General features: G+C 41.8%; 1 protein-coding gene across 2 annotated transcripts in view; it reads left to right on the top strand.

Annotated features, from left to right (window-relative positions):
- The window catches only part of capn5b (calpain 5b), a 61,233-nt gene that overhangs the window by 40,091 nt on the left and 5,843 nt on the right, over positions 1-15,299 (top strand). Inside the window, exons 4-12 of one of the 2 annotated variants that reach the window (XM_061056132.1) lie at positions 164-372; positions 1,417-1,609; positions 5,577-5,770; positions 8,055-8,132; positions 9,226-9,421; positions 9,502-9,624; positions 9,721-9,917; positions 10,843-10,964; positions 12,583-12,719. In XM_061056132.1, coding sequence (XP_060912115.1) covers positions 164-372; positions 1,417-1,609; positions 5,577-5,770; positions 8,055-8,132; positions 9,226-9,421; positions 9,502-9,624; positions 9,721-9,917; positions 10,843-10,964; positions 12,583-12,719 — 1,449 coding nt within the window. Of the gene's footprint in view, positions 1-163; positions 373-1,416; positions 1,610-5,576; positions 5,771-8,054; positions 8,133-9,225; positions 9,422-9,501; positions 9,918-10,842; positions 10,965-12,582; positions 12,720-15,299 lie in introns of both variants that reach the window. The other variant, XM_061056131.1, reaches the window with a different exon arrangement.

Raw genomic sequence — 15,299 nt, 5'->3', positions numbered from 1 at the left:
CCCCTCCTCCTCCTACTCTTCCTCCTCCTCCTCTTCCTCCTCCCCCTCCTCCTCCTCCTCTTCCTCCTCTTCTTCCCTCCTCCTCCTCTTCCTCCTCCTCCTCTTCCTCCTCCCCCTCCTCCTCCTACTCTTCCTCCTCCTCCTCTTCCTCCTCTTCCTCCAGGTCATCCCTGACTGGAAGGAGCAGGAGTGGGACACAGAGAAGCCAGAATCCTACGCTGGAATTTTCCACTTCCGCTTCTGGCGTTTTGGCGAGTGGGTGGACGTGGTGATTGACGACCGGCTACCGACGGTGGACAACCAGCTGGTCTACTGCCACTCCAACGACAGCAACGAGTTCTGGAGCGCTTTGGTGGAAAAGGCCTACGCCAAGTGAGTATCAGAGCCAAATAAACAGATTGAGTTTTAAATGACAGACACAAAGACGATTACTGAAAACTTCATTGAAACTTTGAAATGAATAGACGTGTCTTTTTAATATTCAGACAACAGAGGACTTAATAATGATACGCAGAGACGTTCTGCAAGTTATTGTTATTTTCTAAAGTCTGTACCTGGGGGATTCTTCAGTCCACGAGATTAAAAACCAGACAAGATGTCTTTCCAACTTTCAAAAATATGCAAGCTGGTTTTTGTCAAATGTTGAGTTTTTTAAGATATTTGGTGTAGCAAGAAGGAATCATTGTCCACCAACCTGCGTTTCTTCTTTTGTACCTTTCTTGAAGACCTTGATGGTTTCTATTAGCGCTGCTGGATTCATTTATTTTCATGATCGTTGGAACAATCGAGTTCTTAGTCTGCGACCTTTAAGGTGGCTTGATTTGTTCTTGTATGATGTCTGCTTCTGTGTTATTCTTCACAACATGGACCTGACTCCATTATTGCTCCCAAACCGACCTCATGGGCCACTCTTTAAAGGCTTTATATGCGATTTTTTGATCCAGCAGATGTTGCCCTTGAGCACCAGCATGAAACCAAAACAACTTGCGCTGCATTGTTGTGTTAGCATGCTAATGCTAGCGATCTTTATTATGCTCGTATCTTCACACTGCATGTAAATTTACCTGAAATGAGCGTGATCTAGAAACACAGTTAAGCAGTGAGTACAGTATGTTATTCTTCTTTTCTCTAGTCTCTCAATTAAACAACGTTTATACGCGAGGGGAGGAGTCAGCCGGCCGGCCGGGCGATGTAAACAAATTGAAGATAGGACTCTGAAAACTCTGAAAACATCACAGACAGTGGGACTCGGGTGTTACACCCATTGTAGACAGTCATGACTCACAGAGTTATTTTCAGAGGATATACTTCACATGTAAAGCCTTTAAACAAAGATGAAAAATTGCGGGTTGCTGAAGGTTTCTTTATGGACAAACCCTTGAAAATGTAACGACCATTCCTCTCCTCCTCCTGCAGGGTTTATGGCATCTACGAGGCTTTGGACGGGGGAAACACGGCTGATGCTCTGGTGGATTTCACTGGTGGGGTTTCAGAGCCTGTGGACCTGCTGGAGGGTCAGATGGCAACAGACGAGGTGGCCCGGAACCAGCTGTTTGAAAGAGTCCTCAAAGTCCACAACAGAGACGGCCTCATCAGCTGCTCCATCCGGGTGAGCTCAGAGCCACGGCTAAGAAGTATTTTTAGATTGATATTCATGTGTTTGTGTCCCTTCAGGGTATAATATGCAACATTTTAGACGTTAATAAAGCAGATATCAAATAAATCCTAACCACCCCTCCCTTAGTGTTCAGACTGAGTGCTGCTGTTTCTACAACTGATCTCCATTCTGATATACAGCCCAAAGTCGATTCTGATTTCTTTATCCCAAAAAAAGTATTTTCTTCAGTTTGGAGAGTCTCAACTAACAGCGTCACTAAATGGGCGATATCTCAGTCTGTAGGGACTTGTGTTGGGAACTGGAAGGTTGCTGGTTTAAGTCCTGGTGCGGACCAAATCTGGAAATTGGTCCGGTAGCTGGACCAATTTCCAAATCCCCCAAAAAGCAAAAATGTAATTTCCCCTGGCGGGATCTATAAAGTATATCTTCTTCTTCTTCTTAAATATTGGCTAATTAGCAAACAAACAAAGGGCACTGTAGAGGCTGATAGTACATCATTCAAATACTTATATCATAAGAGTTCACTTGTCATTTTTGCACCATGTCAATACCTGTTCTGGCTAAATTGTTTAATCCTCTGAAGCTGACCCCAGAGCTCCTTTCATAATTATACCATTTTACGGCTGTAATTTTTTAAAATCTGGTGCGGATGAAAACCCCCGCCGTCTGTCGCAGAGACACTCACTGCCTTTCTCCCTGCTGCAAAGATAGCAGACCACTTTAGTGCCAAATCTCCTGCATAAATTCTTCCTCAACTTTCAAAAGGCCCTTCAATGCAGTGCAGCATTTTTGTGTGAGATTTACGTGAGGTACACACAAACGAAAAGCGTGCACTCATTTGGTCATTTTGATGATAGCACTTGTTGAAGGACCCTCTCACAGAGCAGCTCATGCACTAACAGCAGAATTATGGTTAATCTATGTTAAAAAAAAAAGGGTTCAAGAGGAAGCCATTTAACAGTGTGAGGCCGACATCTTCCAGAAATCAAAGCACTGTGATGGGGAGGAAGAACAAGTGAGAGCTACAAGCAGAATTTTAATCAATGTCATGTGTGCTTGGAACCCTGCGCTAAAAAGATGTGGGTTGATCTCTCTGGAATGAAACGATAATGGAAAAGATCTGTCATAAATTAAATGAGGGGGGGGGCAGTATTATGTCTGTAGCTTTTTTTTGGCGAGATAGTTTGAAATAGCAGGCATCGATGGAGACTCGTCATCATGTTGGGCAGATGTTTTTTTTCCTGAGGTTGAGGCCGGACCGAACAGATTGTAAACATACCTGTCTGAGATCAGAGACCAGCAGCACAAAGATCAATCTCTGAACCCTTCAGATATCACCTGTAGACCGTTAAGCCTCTGCTGATATGTCAGGGCTTCTGATGTAGCTGATATCAGTGTAACGGATTAAAGGATATCCAGGACAAGACTTCCTTTCATGCCATTGGTTGCTCCAGTGTGAAGGGATATTACCTGCCGGTTTCCAGACCCTGGACCAGTATAAGTCTTGGGCTCAGGGCAACAAACCCCACTAATGTGTTTGCAGATCGTCACATTTGAAGATATGTGTACGCATTTGTGGATCTTGCACTGAGCGATCATTTGTGTGTATTTTCAGGATTTACAGCTGAAAAAACTCACCACCATTAATAAATAAGTAAACATTTCGAAATTGGTCTACATATTTGCAGATTAGTTTACACATTTGTGGATCTTTTTACACATTTGTGGATCTGTGTACACATATTCAAATAGTTTTGCCAGAATAATAGCTCCATAAAGTCGGTTCCAATAGTTCTCTCTGCAGTCCTGACTGTCCGTTGCAGTCAATGTAATGTTGATAGTTACTTTTGGATTCAGGACCAAATGTGGCGTAATCACATCATGTCATTTCAAAAGATCAGTGAGTAAAAGGTAGACTTCTTTAATTCATGCAGACTGTGATGGTTTTAGTAGAGCCCGACCGATTAATCGGCCAGCCGATAATATCGGCCGATATCAGCATATCTAGTAACTATGGCAATCGGCTAATTTTATCTCTGATATGCACCAATATAACTAGATTTATTCACCAGTTAAATAGTATTTCATTTGAGTTTCATTGTTATCACACTACCAGCTCTCTGTCACCAGCAGAGGGCGCTATATGGATTACAACAAGCATTCTCATACTCAAGCAGTGACACACATACGTGCTCAGTTACCTTCCAGTTGAGTAAACATCGTATCTTCATTTTGTATTTTTTCCACGATGTGTTTGATAACTGCATTTTAGGGATCATTGCATTTATAAATGTAAATCTCTGTCTCTCTATCGCTACAGATTGAACAAAGCTCTAAGAAAGATATCGGCCGATATATTTGTATCAGATTTTTTTCTGTCCCCAATATCGATATCGGCATCAGAACATATCGGTCTGCCTTGGGTTATAGTGTTATGTAACCAGACTATAAGACTTGGACACAAACATCCTGGAGCCATCATGGCCTCCATTAGACGGTGTTAAAGCAGCAATGGACTCTCTCTTGGGAATGATATTCCTTCTGAAAAGCTTATTTTCCATGAACTCATGTTTTAGAAATCCATTAAGCAGAGCATCTATTTGTCCTTTCTCTGTTTTTAATTGTCTTGTGTTGCCATTTTAATCAGGCTCTCGGTTGTTGTTGTTGGATGATAATGTTTGATATTGGCAGTGTAATCTGTCACAAAAAGCCAAGCAGACTGAGCACATAATTACTGGATCGAAGAACCAATTTTCTGATAAAGCTGCCCAGTGATTCTCTTCCTTGTACCGTCTTGGACTTGAAAATGGTGCATTGCTCAAATTTGAAAGTGTCACATTATTGTTATTTTCTTAATAAAATACACACACCATAATGTTCCATGTTGTGTTTGGTTTCCCAGGCAACATCAACAAAGACAAAAACCTGAAATGTGATTCCTTGTACCAGCATGAAGAGAGGATCGATATAAGACTTTAGGATAGTTTTACCAATGTTTAAAAAATGAATATACCAGCTGCTCCAAACAATTAGGATCTGGAAGAGAGCAACATTATACGTTCTTGGAGTAAAATGACTTCAGATATGTTTCATTTTAATGCAAGTGAATATATTTTCCAACACTTATATGGATTGGGAATCACAGTTTTTGGAAAACTGGAGCTGGCAAACCTTGAAGGAGGGTTAACCCTACACTGCAGCTTTCTAAGATCCTCAATCAATCGATCAATCAATCAATCAATCATTATTTGTTTAGCGCCAATTCATAACAATTGTAATTTCGAGACACTTTACAAAAAGCAGGTAAAAGACCTTACTCATTGTTATAATACAAAGACCCAATGTTAATCCATCATGAGCAACATTAAGCTATGTTATAGTGGCTATGAAAAAACGTCCTTTTAAGAGGCAGAAATGTTGGTTAACATCGACATGCCTGTGCTAAATGCTCTGTCACTATGTCAGCTCACATACAACGTTATCTCCATTTTGTAGATCAATATACCGCCAAACGGATCCACGCTATGAGATGCTGTTCGTTCACTCTGTTTGTTTACATCTGGGTGGTAGACCACGGAGCTCAACATTCCCATTCTGAGTCTGAAAGCGAAAACGTGTTGTATATCTCTCTTCTTGGTTTCCATTTTCTCCCTGTTTGCTTTAAGTGAACATCATCTCTTTATTCAGTCCTCTTGAACACAAAGCTTTCTTTTTTTTTGCTTCCAATGCAAACAGCCAGTGTGACTTATCAAAGACTTTAGACTTTAGACTTCATTGTCCTCAAGGGGAAATTCTTTTCCACAGCACCGTTACTGTCCAAAGAGACAAGTCCCACCAAAGAACATTCATACACAGAAAAACAGAGTATAACACAAACAGAGATAGACAGAAAGTCAAGAGTTCCCACTCTGGCTCCACCAATTTATAACTAGACATGCCTTTCTTTGCCGTTGTCCAGGCGACCACCATAGAGGACATGGAGGCCCGGCTGGACTGCGGCTTGGTAAAAGGCCACGCCTACGCTGTGACGGACGTAAAGAAAGTGCGGCTCGGTCACGGACTGCTCGCCTTCTTCAAGTCGGAGAAGCTGCACATGATCCGCATGAGGAACCCCTGGGGAGAGAAGGAGTGGAGCGGCCCCTGGAGTGACAGGTATAACATAAACACTGCCACCTACAGGCACGGAGGAACTACTGCGGCCAATCGTCTTACCTTGTCTCTTTGATCCTTCTTTGTCCATCTGCCTCAATTTGGCACAAACGAGTAAGACATGTTCCAGAGCAGCAGGAACATTTTCCTTTCATGCATGACCCTTGTTGTGACCCGGGCCAATTAAGCCCATTTCACTGATTTGATTTGGAAAATGACAAAGCGCACATGTCCTCTTGGCTCTCAGTATTTTCCAAGAGGGAACACGTGATGAATAAGCAAACAACTAAAAAGAAAAACGGAACAACACCAGACAATTTATCATCCCCAGAAGGTTGACAAAGAAAGATGGCACAATGGGAACTGTCACAGAGACAATAAAAAAAAAAAAGAGAGGCAATCAAGCTAATGGGTCCCAGAGCAAAGAAGAAGAACGACTTAATTCAGCCATGTTGGAGTGTTATTTGTTTGAGCAGTAAAGTGCAGCTTAGATATTGCTTTCCAGGAACCCCGCCCCCGAAAACAGACAGGCTGAAATTGAGCCGACCAAACCTCCAATCTAAACGTCTAAGTGAATCAAAATGACCGGTTTGCACAAGAGGCCGTTTAAATCCTTTTGGCAGAGCTGCCGGCTGTTTGATTCTTTCTGCCTTTCTGCTACTCTATACACCTCTTACGGGAACAGGTGAGGCCGAGATAAACACGCTCCCTCGACGTCTCTCCAGCCTTTTTGAGTTGCATGCTTACCAGCCTCTGTGAAACAAAAACAGGGAGGTGGTAAAAAAAAAAAAAAAAAAGCAGGATCATAATGGAGTCTGAATTATTGATAAGGCCAAGAAAGAGAGAAAGATGTTATTAAAGAGACACGACTCCCAACGCTCATCTTTCTCAATCACTCACTCCACCTCCCTGAATAATTGATTCGCGCTTTGATAAAAACCTGTTACAGTAAATGCAGCCTGACAGTCTGTCGAGAGGTGGACGTGTGTCAGTGAATCATCATAAACACAGAGCTAATGCACGCAGTAAAAGTCTGTGTTTCCCTCTGAGCTGTGAATACAGAGTGGACCTTGATGTTAACGTATGATTCACAGGATTAACTACACAACGGTCTCTTTAAGATAACGGCTCCCATGAGGGATAGAGACATACATCATTTATATATTTAAATAGATAAATACAGTTAGTGAGTATTTAAATCCTTCTTTATGAAGATCATGAAAAGATTATTGATCTACTAGTCGATGGTAAATGGACTTGAGCTTGTTTACACCGCAGGTCACACCTACACATTTACACACTGATGGAAGAGGCTGCTATCAGGAGGAACTCATCCAATTCATACACCACCAACAAAGCAGCGGGAGCAACTTGGGGTTAAGTGTCTTGCCAAAGGCCAATCAGACATGTGGCTACAGAAGCTGGGGATCCAAGCCCCGGACCTTCCTGTTGAAAGACGACGACTGAGCCACGGCCACCCCACATGAAATGTTGTTTACTGGCTCCAGAATTGTACAATTTTAATTTGCGTCTTGTGAGTTTTGTGCAGAAATGTTGTAAACCATTGTTTTTCTCTGCACACACAAGAAAACAAAGATCAGGTAAAAAAAATTATAAAAAGGTATCTCTCTCGATCCTAAGATGGATAACTTGTAGAGCTGCCTGGCATCCTAACGTCTTACTGGCAAAGTGATTAAGGTCCTAAAATTGATTATATAAATATTTTTTAACCTGTTAATCGAATGATATTTGGTCCCTTAAGGCACATCGTGTCTCCTCGTAGACACAGTGACACAAAAGAAACGACCCAGACAGCTCAGGTGACGACCTCATGACATCAAACATTTAAACTTTTTTTACCGTCCTCTTCAGCTGTTCTCATTGACTTTTCGATTCCCATTGAGTTTATTTTTCTGTCGTTAAGTTAATTTTTTAACCTTTGATCTACCAGAAGTCTTTATTTTACTTCAAAATATAAGCAGCTTTGTATCCGAGCAGGAAGAAAAGTGAAGAAGAGAAGTCCGTCACAATAATAGTTATTGAAACCCTCCGAAATGGAAACTCTGAAATCTGTAAAAACAATAAATACTTAAAAGTGTGATTTCATTAGCCAGGTCATTCTGGATAAATGACTATTCCACTAATTTGAACTTTCTCTCAACAAAGAAATCAGCATGCAGGGCTCTAAACATGAACACAGTAACTTACCGTGTAACTTATCTGACTGATGTTGTTTGTCCTCTCTCTCTCATGTCTGCGTTTGCTCTCATGTTTTTGTTCTCTGCAGCTCGGAGGAGTGGAACAAGGTGAGCAAGAGCGAGAGAGAAAAGCTGGGCGTCACTGTGCAGGACGACGGCGAGTTCTGGTGAGAAACCATAAAAGCACTGCTGAAGATCCCGTATCATAGACCCATGAGTTAACGTGGTGCTGGCATGGTTCAAAAAAATAATATATATATATTTAGGAAGTTTTTCATAGTTCTTGGAACTGTTGGATCCCCGCCCCCCTCCCCCCACTGCACCGCATATTTCAGCTCATAGATCCGGTTTAGAGGAATATTTCTACTTCCTGCTTCAGAGTAGCTACTCTCCCATCACCATGACGATTCAAATGCAGACAGAAAAAAAGTCGGCATGATGTGTAGATCTCAGGGAAACCCTCGTGGATACTTCCTCAACAAAAAGTCCCAGGAACTGTTTGGTCTGAAAACACTTTTTGACTGTTTGGTGGATTTGGGGGAAAAAATATTTTGGTCTAAATGATGAAATATAATTTAAAGGAAGCAGCAGTACGGTGAATTTATGATAGTAAAAAAAAAAAGTGTTGGTTTGACAACCGCAAGTAAATAATTCTACAGGAGAGTTTAGCTTTTTGAGAAGATTTTTGTTTAAGTTTGATGAGAACATCGTCACCACTCAAGGTTTCAACCAGGGGCAAGTTAGCTTAGCACAAACACTGGAAACAAGGGGAAACTGCTAGCCAAAGATTACAGAAACAACCTACCAGCACTTTTTAAAAGATTATTATTATTTTTTTATTTCTCTTATATTACCAAAGTGTAAATCAATAGTTTGTTGCAGTGACTTCATTTATATAATAAGTAGAAACTTAAAAAGCTGTCTTGTGGCTGTGGCTAGCTGTTCCCCCTCTTTTTACACCAAAACATCTTTGTTGATTTTCGCTGTCAGAAGAGAGAAACTCTGATTTTAAAAGTATGAATAAAAGTAAGATCTTGATTTTCATTGAGTCCACATGATTCAAAATAAGATCTCATTCCATGTCAGCACCAGAACTTGTAGTCCCCCCCTGTAACATGTAACCCTTTTCTTTGTTCCTGGTCTCATTTCCTCTATTTTTTGCACCTGTTCAAGGTTCTTCTTCTTTCAAGCTTTTCCCTCTAGTTGGTATCCACTCTCTCCGGTCTCTTCTCTCCTCTCCTTTTCCTGACCTCCTTGCAGGATGACCTTCGACGACTTCTGCCAGTACTTCACCGACCTGATCCTGTGCCGCCTCATCAACACCTCCTACCTTAGCATCCACAAAACCTGGGAGGAGGAGGTGATGAGGGGCTCCTGGGTCCATCGGCAGGACCCCCTCCGCAACCGCTCCGGAGGCTGCATCAATCACAAAGCCACCTTCCTGCAGAACCCACAGGTGAGTCCAGGTGGTGGTGGTGGTGTTGTTGGTGGGTGTTTGAGGAGAGTCTGACCCCTCTCTCCCTCTCTCTCTTGCAGTACGTGTTCGACGTGAAGAAGTCGGAGGACGAGGTGCTGATCTGCTTACAGCAAAAAGAGAAGAGAGCCACACCCAAAGAGGGGAAAGGAGAAAACCTCGCCATAGGCTTCGACATTCATCGGGTACAAAACACACGCTCGTGCATGAATACCAAACATCGTCTGTTCACAGTCAGAAGAACTAAAAAAATAAAAATAAAAAATCTTCTCTTCCTGCAGGTGGAGCTAAACCGAAAGTACCGTATGCACTCAGCCCAGCAGAAAGTAGCGGGCTCCATCTACATTAACTCGCGCTGCGTCTTCCTCAGGAAGGAGCTAAAGGAGGGCCGCTACGTCATCATTCCCACAACGTTTGACCCCGGGCAGCAGGGCGACTTCCTGCTCCGTGTCTTCACTGATGTGCCTTCAGACTGCAAGTAAAGCACATTTATAACACTTGACACTAAAACAATGTGCTCAAAATGTCTTAGAAGCAGCTGCGCACATTTTTTAAACATGACTTTTAATAATTATCATTGTTTCTTTGAATCGATCACTTTGTTTTTTTTAAAGCCATGTACTCATTCATTCACATGTTTTTTGAATCATTCCTGGGAGATAAGTAAAACAACAACATGCAGATAAGCAGCAACATCATCCTGTTAGTATTTAAACATGCGTTAAATTGGGCTTTACTTTGTTTACTGTAATGAAGTAAGTGAAACCATCACCCAAAAACTTAAAGGAGCAGTATGTACCTCTGACCCCTAGTGTTTAAAATATGTACTGCAGTCAAAATTCTAAACATTGTAGAGAGCTGTCTCCCCCCCCCCCCCCTCCTCTCTAGAGTCGATGCTCACACAGGTCACCATGTGGTGGACTCTGAAGCTTCAGTGTTTATCCAGCTCTGCATGGGTCTGTAAACCTTTCTGTGTTCTAACCTCTCTCCATTTTTCAAAAATCATCTCCAATATTGATCCTAGTTTGAGCACGTTTCTGCTCGTGGAGCTTATTAGAAACATGCAGAGGCTTTTTAGGTCGGGTACAATCACTTCTATCTGAACCACTTCTCTTGCCCGCTTCCATCGCTGCAACACCTGTTGACCTGATAACTGCTCTCATATCTGACAAACCGAGGGGCGTCCAAAACGGGGGCCGTGTGGGGGGGTCGCCTTAAAAGCGCCTACCTTCTCTGGTCCAAACAAATCCAGAGCATTCAGGAGCAGAATCTAAAGTTAGAAGGAGGACATACTGGCTGCTGTATTGTTGTCAGAGAAGCCAGCACTTCAACATGTTTCCTTAATGTCTGATCATAGAGTAAGATCAGTTGCTTAACAGTCCCGTATGCTGTCTGTTTCCCAGAGAGCTGTCTCTGGACGAGCCTCCTCAGACGTGTTGGACGGGGATGTGTGGCTACCCTCAGCTGGTCACTCAGGTCCATGTACTGAACGCTGAGGGTCTGCAGGGACAGGAATCCAATGGAGGTAAGACCACACTACACATGGTGGATAAAAACGTCATCCTGACACACAAAGCTCTATAAAAACTTCTGTAAACCCCCACAGAGCTTCACTGCCTCAATCCAAATAAGAAAAGACTCCTGAACAAAACACAAGGTATCGTAGCCTCATCTGCTGGAGATGTAGACCGCTGTTTGCTTCTAGCCCCGTAGTATTCAGTCTAAACCTCCTGCAGTGTGTGCACAAACCTGTGACGTCTAAAACCCCTCCCACTTTTAAAGCCGCTATGTGTGAATGTTTGTGTGTAAATATAATCTCTTTTTTAATGATTCTGTTATCACTAATTGAGCGACTGCTCTGCTGAAAATCTGTGAAGAGACATAATGATTAACACAGTGTCCACAGGAGGGCGCCAGAGTCAGAAATGTTATTATCCTGCACATAATGGCTTCAGGATGGATAGATTAGAAATGACAGAAGAATTAGATTAGAAATTGAAACAGGCCGTCATAAGAATTAGAAACATAGAGAGGAGAATATTTGTAAAAACTGTAAATTGGTAGTTACCAGATTTTGATTTCAGTAATAATTAAATTGTAATTAAGTTTATTTAATTTAAGGTATATTTGCACATGACAGGCAAAATATATTTAAGATATAACATCATTGTTGGATGTTTAGCGTGTTTAATTAATGTTGATTGTTTTGACAACAACAGTTGTTTACCATTCATGCCAATAAAATATCTAGAACTTGATCGAGATCAGAGCCCGACCGATTTATCAGCCAGCCGATCAATTTCCGCCGATATCAGCATATGATTTATATGTAATTAATTTTAAAGTTGAGTTACCATCTGTTATCTTTATATATCTTCTCCACATGTGTTTGAAAACTGCATTTGAGGAATCAAAGCAATACATGTGTGAATATCTTTATCTATCTCTACGGATCGAACATAGATCTAAGATATCGGCCGTTATATCGGTATCTGTTTTTTTTTTTCTCCCCAAATATCCATATCTGTATCGGCCCCAAAAATCTCTTATCGGGCCCTAATTGAGATTCCTGTACTGATGGAGCAGCAGGAGAAGAAATATGGAAAGTGAAATCTAACGAGGTGTTAGTACTCCATTACTCAAAGTTCTTCATTGGAAAAATGGAAATAAAAGTATAAAAGTATCAACAGTGAAATGAACTAGAAGTAGCAGATGTTAGATTATTAATTTCACAGCAGGTTGTACGCTGAGAGAAATCGATGACATCACAAGTTCGTAAATAAAGAGGCTTCTGTATCAAAGCAGGATTATTTAGTTGTTTTTGTTTGTGATGGAGCTGGACTGAGGTCTACTGATCTCCATCCTTTGGGTCTGGCCCTCCGAAGGGTCTTTAAATAAATCTATAAAGAGACAGAAAAGTCAGCGCGCTAAATGTCCAAAGACCCTCATCAGCTGTTTTCATCTTTCAATAAACCTGACGGGTCGTGGGTATATTAATAGGAGAGAAAATAAAATAATACAGTTTTACCGTATCGACATACTTCATCAGATACTCATGTGCACAAACAAACCGGTAGCATATTAATCACAGTGTTTTGTTATCAGCACAGTCGTCTGATTCTTAAGGCGTTCTCCTCCTCCAGCTGTAGATCCGTACGTGATCATCACCTGTGAAGGAGAGAGGGTTCGTTCTCCGGTTCAAAAGGACGCACGGTGCCCAAACTTCGACATCAAAGGCCTGTTCTACCGCAAGAAACCCAAGGAGGGAATCCACATCGAGGTGAGCTGTCACTCTCTGCACACGACCCGCTGCGGGGGCGTACACAGAAAGCTGTCTTTACAAAAAGCACTCTTATGATGGCTAGCTGAACAGATCCTGTTCGTGGACGCTTTCAGGCATCAGTATGACCAGAGACACCAGACTTTACTGACACTGAATGCTAATGCTAATGCTAACTCTTTTCTATTGTAAGTATCTCCAAACTAACAGATAATGTAAAGGTTAAAAGACTGATAATGAAGTCAACTGTAAAAGATTAGAGCCATGCACTTTCATTCAGAGATATCTTAACAGCAACAGGAGATGCTTTCTCTTGCTGACTTTTTATTTTCAGCCAAGTGATCAGGACTTTGACTTAAACCACATCTCAATCAAAAATACATCAGTATGTCATTTTCTTTTTTTTTTTTTTTTTTTAAGATTTATTTTTGGGCTTTTGTGCCTTTATTGGAGAGATAGGACAGTGGATAGAGACGGAAGTCAGAGAGAGTGAGAGAGTGGGGATCGACATGCGGGAAAGGAGCCACAGGCTGGATTTGAACCTGGGCCGCCCCTCTTTTAGGACTATGACCTCCGTATATGGGACCCGTGCACTAACCATTGCGCCCCCAGTATGTCATTTGTAATGGAAAAAAAGGTAGAAGTGAGTGCTGCACTGGGTCAAACAAAATGTAGAGAAGTCAGGTGATCTTCAAGAACAGGGGTCAGAGGTCAAATAGCTGATACAAAGTTGACTGTCCTGATAACAGACACAGATCGTAGTGTGTCTAAGAAAGTCGGAGGCACTCTGATGCAGTTTAAAAATCCTTTATTAAACAGGGATGTGTCTACACGTTTCAAGTCTTTGTCAGGACATCATAGACACATCCCTGTTTAATAAAGTTTAATCAACTATTTATTAGCTATATCATTTTTAATAAACACATTATGCATCGCCTTAACGCTCAGTCAAACAAACGCACCGACCCTCAGGAGCTGAAGCAGGACAGAAACGTTTATTTTCCACATTTTCAGGGGGACTATGATTCAGATCTATGAAGTCTGAAGAAAACACATGAAGACTTGATTCAACCGATGGCAGATTGAAAAAGTTTGATAACTGTCTTTAAAAAAGCAATTCTACTCACAAGTACATAACGACAAAGTAGTTCTGTCCTCACCGGGTTGTGTCACTTCTTTGAAGAGGTGAAAAACACAGAGCGCCTCTCCTCAGAGAAGTCCAGCTGTTGACTGTTTGTTTCACGGCGGCTGCTCAAAGAAATAAAGAAACATCTCTCAGAGAAAATTAAAGGTGGAGTCAGAACATTCAAACTGGGCCCCTCCTCCCGGCCTCATACTGCTCGTACTTTCACTGCGAGCTACCTCACGCTAGCACGAGCTAACCCCCGGTGTTTTGTCACCTGACTGTCCCGCAGAAAGCAGACCAACTCTGCTTTGTCTGCAAAGTTTTATCAGCTTGGTATTCGCTTTTGCCGCTACGTCCACGTCCGTCATATTCACCGGTTTGAATCGCGTCCAAATGCTGAATTCCACTCCTAACTCCTTCCACCAGCTCCGCCCAGAAACGTCCCGAGTCAACCAGAACAAACAAAACAGTAAAACCCAGTCAGATTTCAGAGTCTCTGCAGAAACAGTCACCACCACACATGTATGGAGGCCCAGAAGGGATAATTGAGCGGCATTACTTTTGTATAAGTCTCTGTTTTATTTTTCAGGAAGAAGCTCTCGACTCTGCCTTTAAACTTTAATATCTCTTGTTCCCTCTTTATCATTTATTCAGTTGCTCTTTCAGCAGCCGTCTGAACCCAAATGTCGGCTCACACTTACATTTTTTTAAATGTTTATTATGATAAATGAAAAGTCATTCCCAGTTCTTTATTATTATTATTATGTATGTGAAGCTGCTAACTGAGCTCCACGAGCAGAAACGTGCTCAAACTAGGATCAATATTGGAGATGCTTTTGAAAAATGGAGAGAGGTTAGAACACAGAAAGGTTTACAGACCCATGCAGAGCTGGATAAACACTGAAGCTTCAGAGTCCACCACATGGTGACCTCTGTGAGCATGGACTGTAGAGAGGAGGGGAGGGGGGGGACAGCTCTCTACAATGTTTAGAATTTGGACTGCAGTACCCATTTTAACCACTAGTTGTCAGAGTTACATACTGCTCCTTTAAGCTCAGTCTACTCCAACACAAGTTACTGTTTACCACTCGTTACCAAAATGACCATTCTTTTACAAACTCGCCTAAAGTTCCTCGCAGTGCATTGGAAGAATTGATAATAATTGATCACACCAAATTCATGATGGATGGGTGGATGTGCATGATACAGACTTGTGTGAATCAGTGTACTTCTTCTTGTGATGAAAGACACAACAGAAAACTCAAAGTACTTGGTCTTTTTCGAATCTCTGATTTTTTTGAAATTTTCAAAATCCAAAACAAAAAACGCCAACCAGAATTTACATTTTTAGGCACTTCAAATCCAGCATGATACTGAGTAGTTTTGCCTTTTTCACCAGACCTGGAGAAGAATACCTAGTTTGGATCCTTTTCTGTTCTAATGCCAAGAGTTTT

Source organism: Labrus mixtus, chromosome 14, assembly GCF_963584025.1.
Source record: "Labrus mixtus chromosome 14, fLabMix1.1, whole genome shotgun sequence".
In the NCBI taxonomy this organism is placed as follows: domain Eukaryota; kingdom Metazoa; phylum Chordata; class Actinopteri; order Labriformes; family Labridae; genus Labrus; species Labrus mixtus.
The sequence above is the reverse complement of the archived record's forward strand: the minus strand, read 5'-3'. Positions and strand labels throughout refer to the sequence as shown.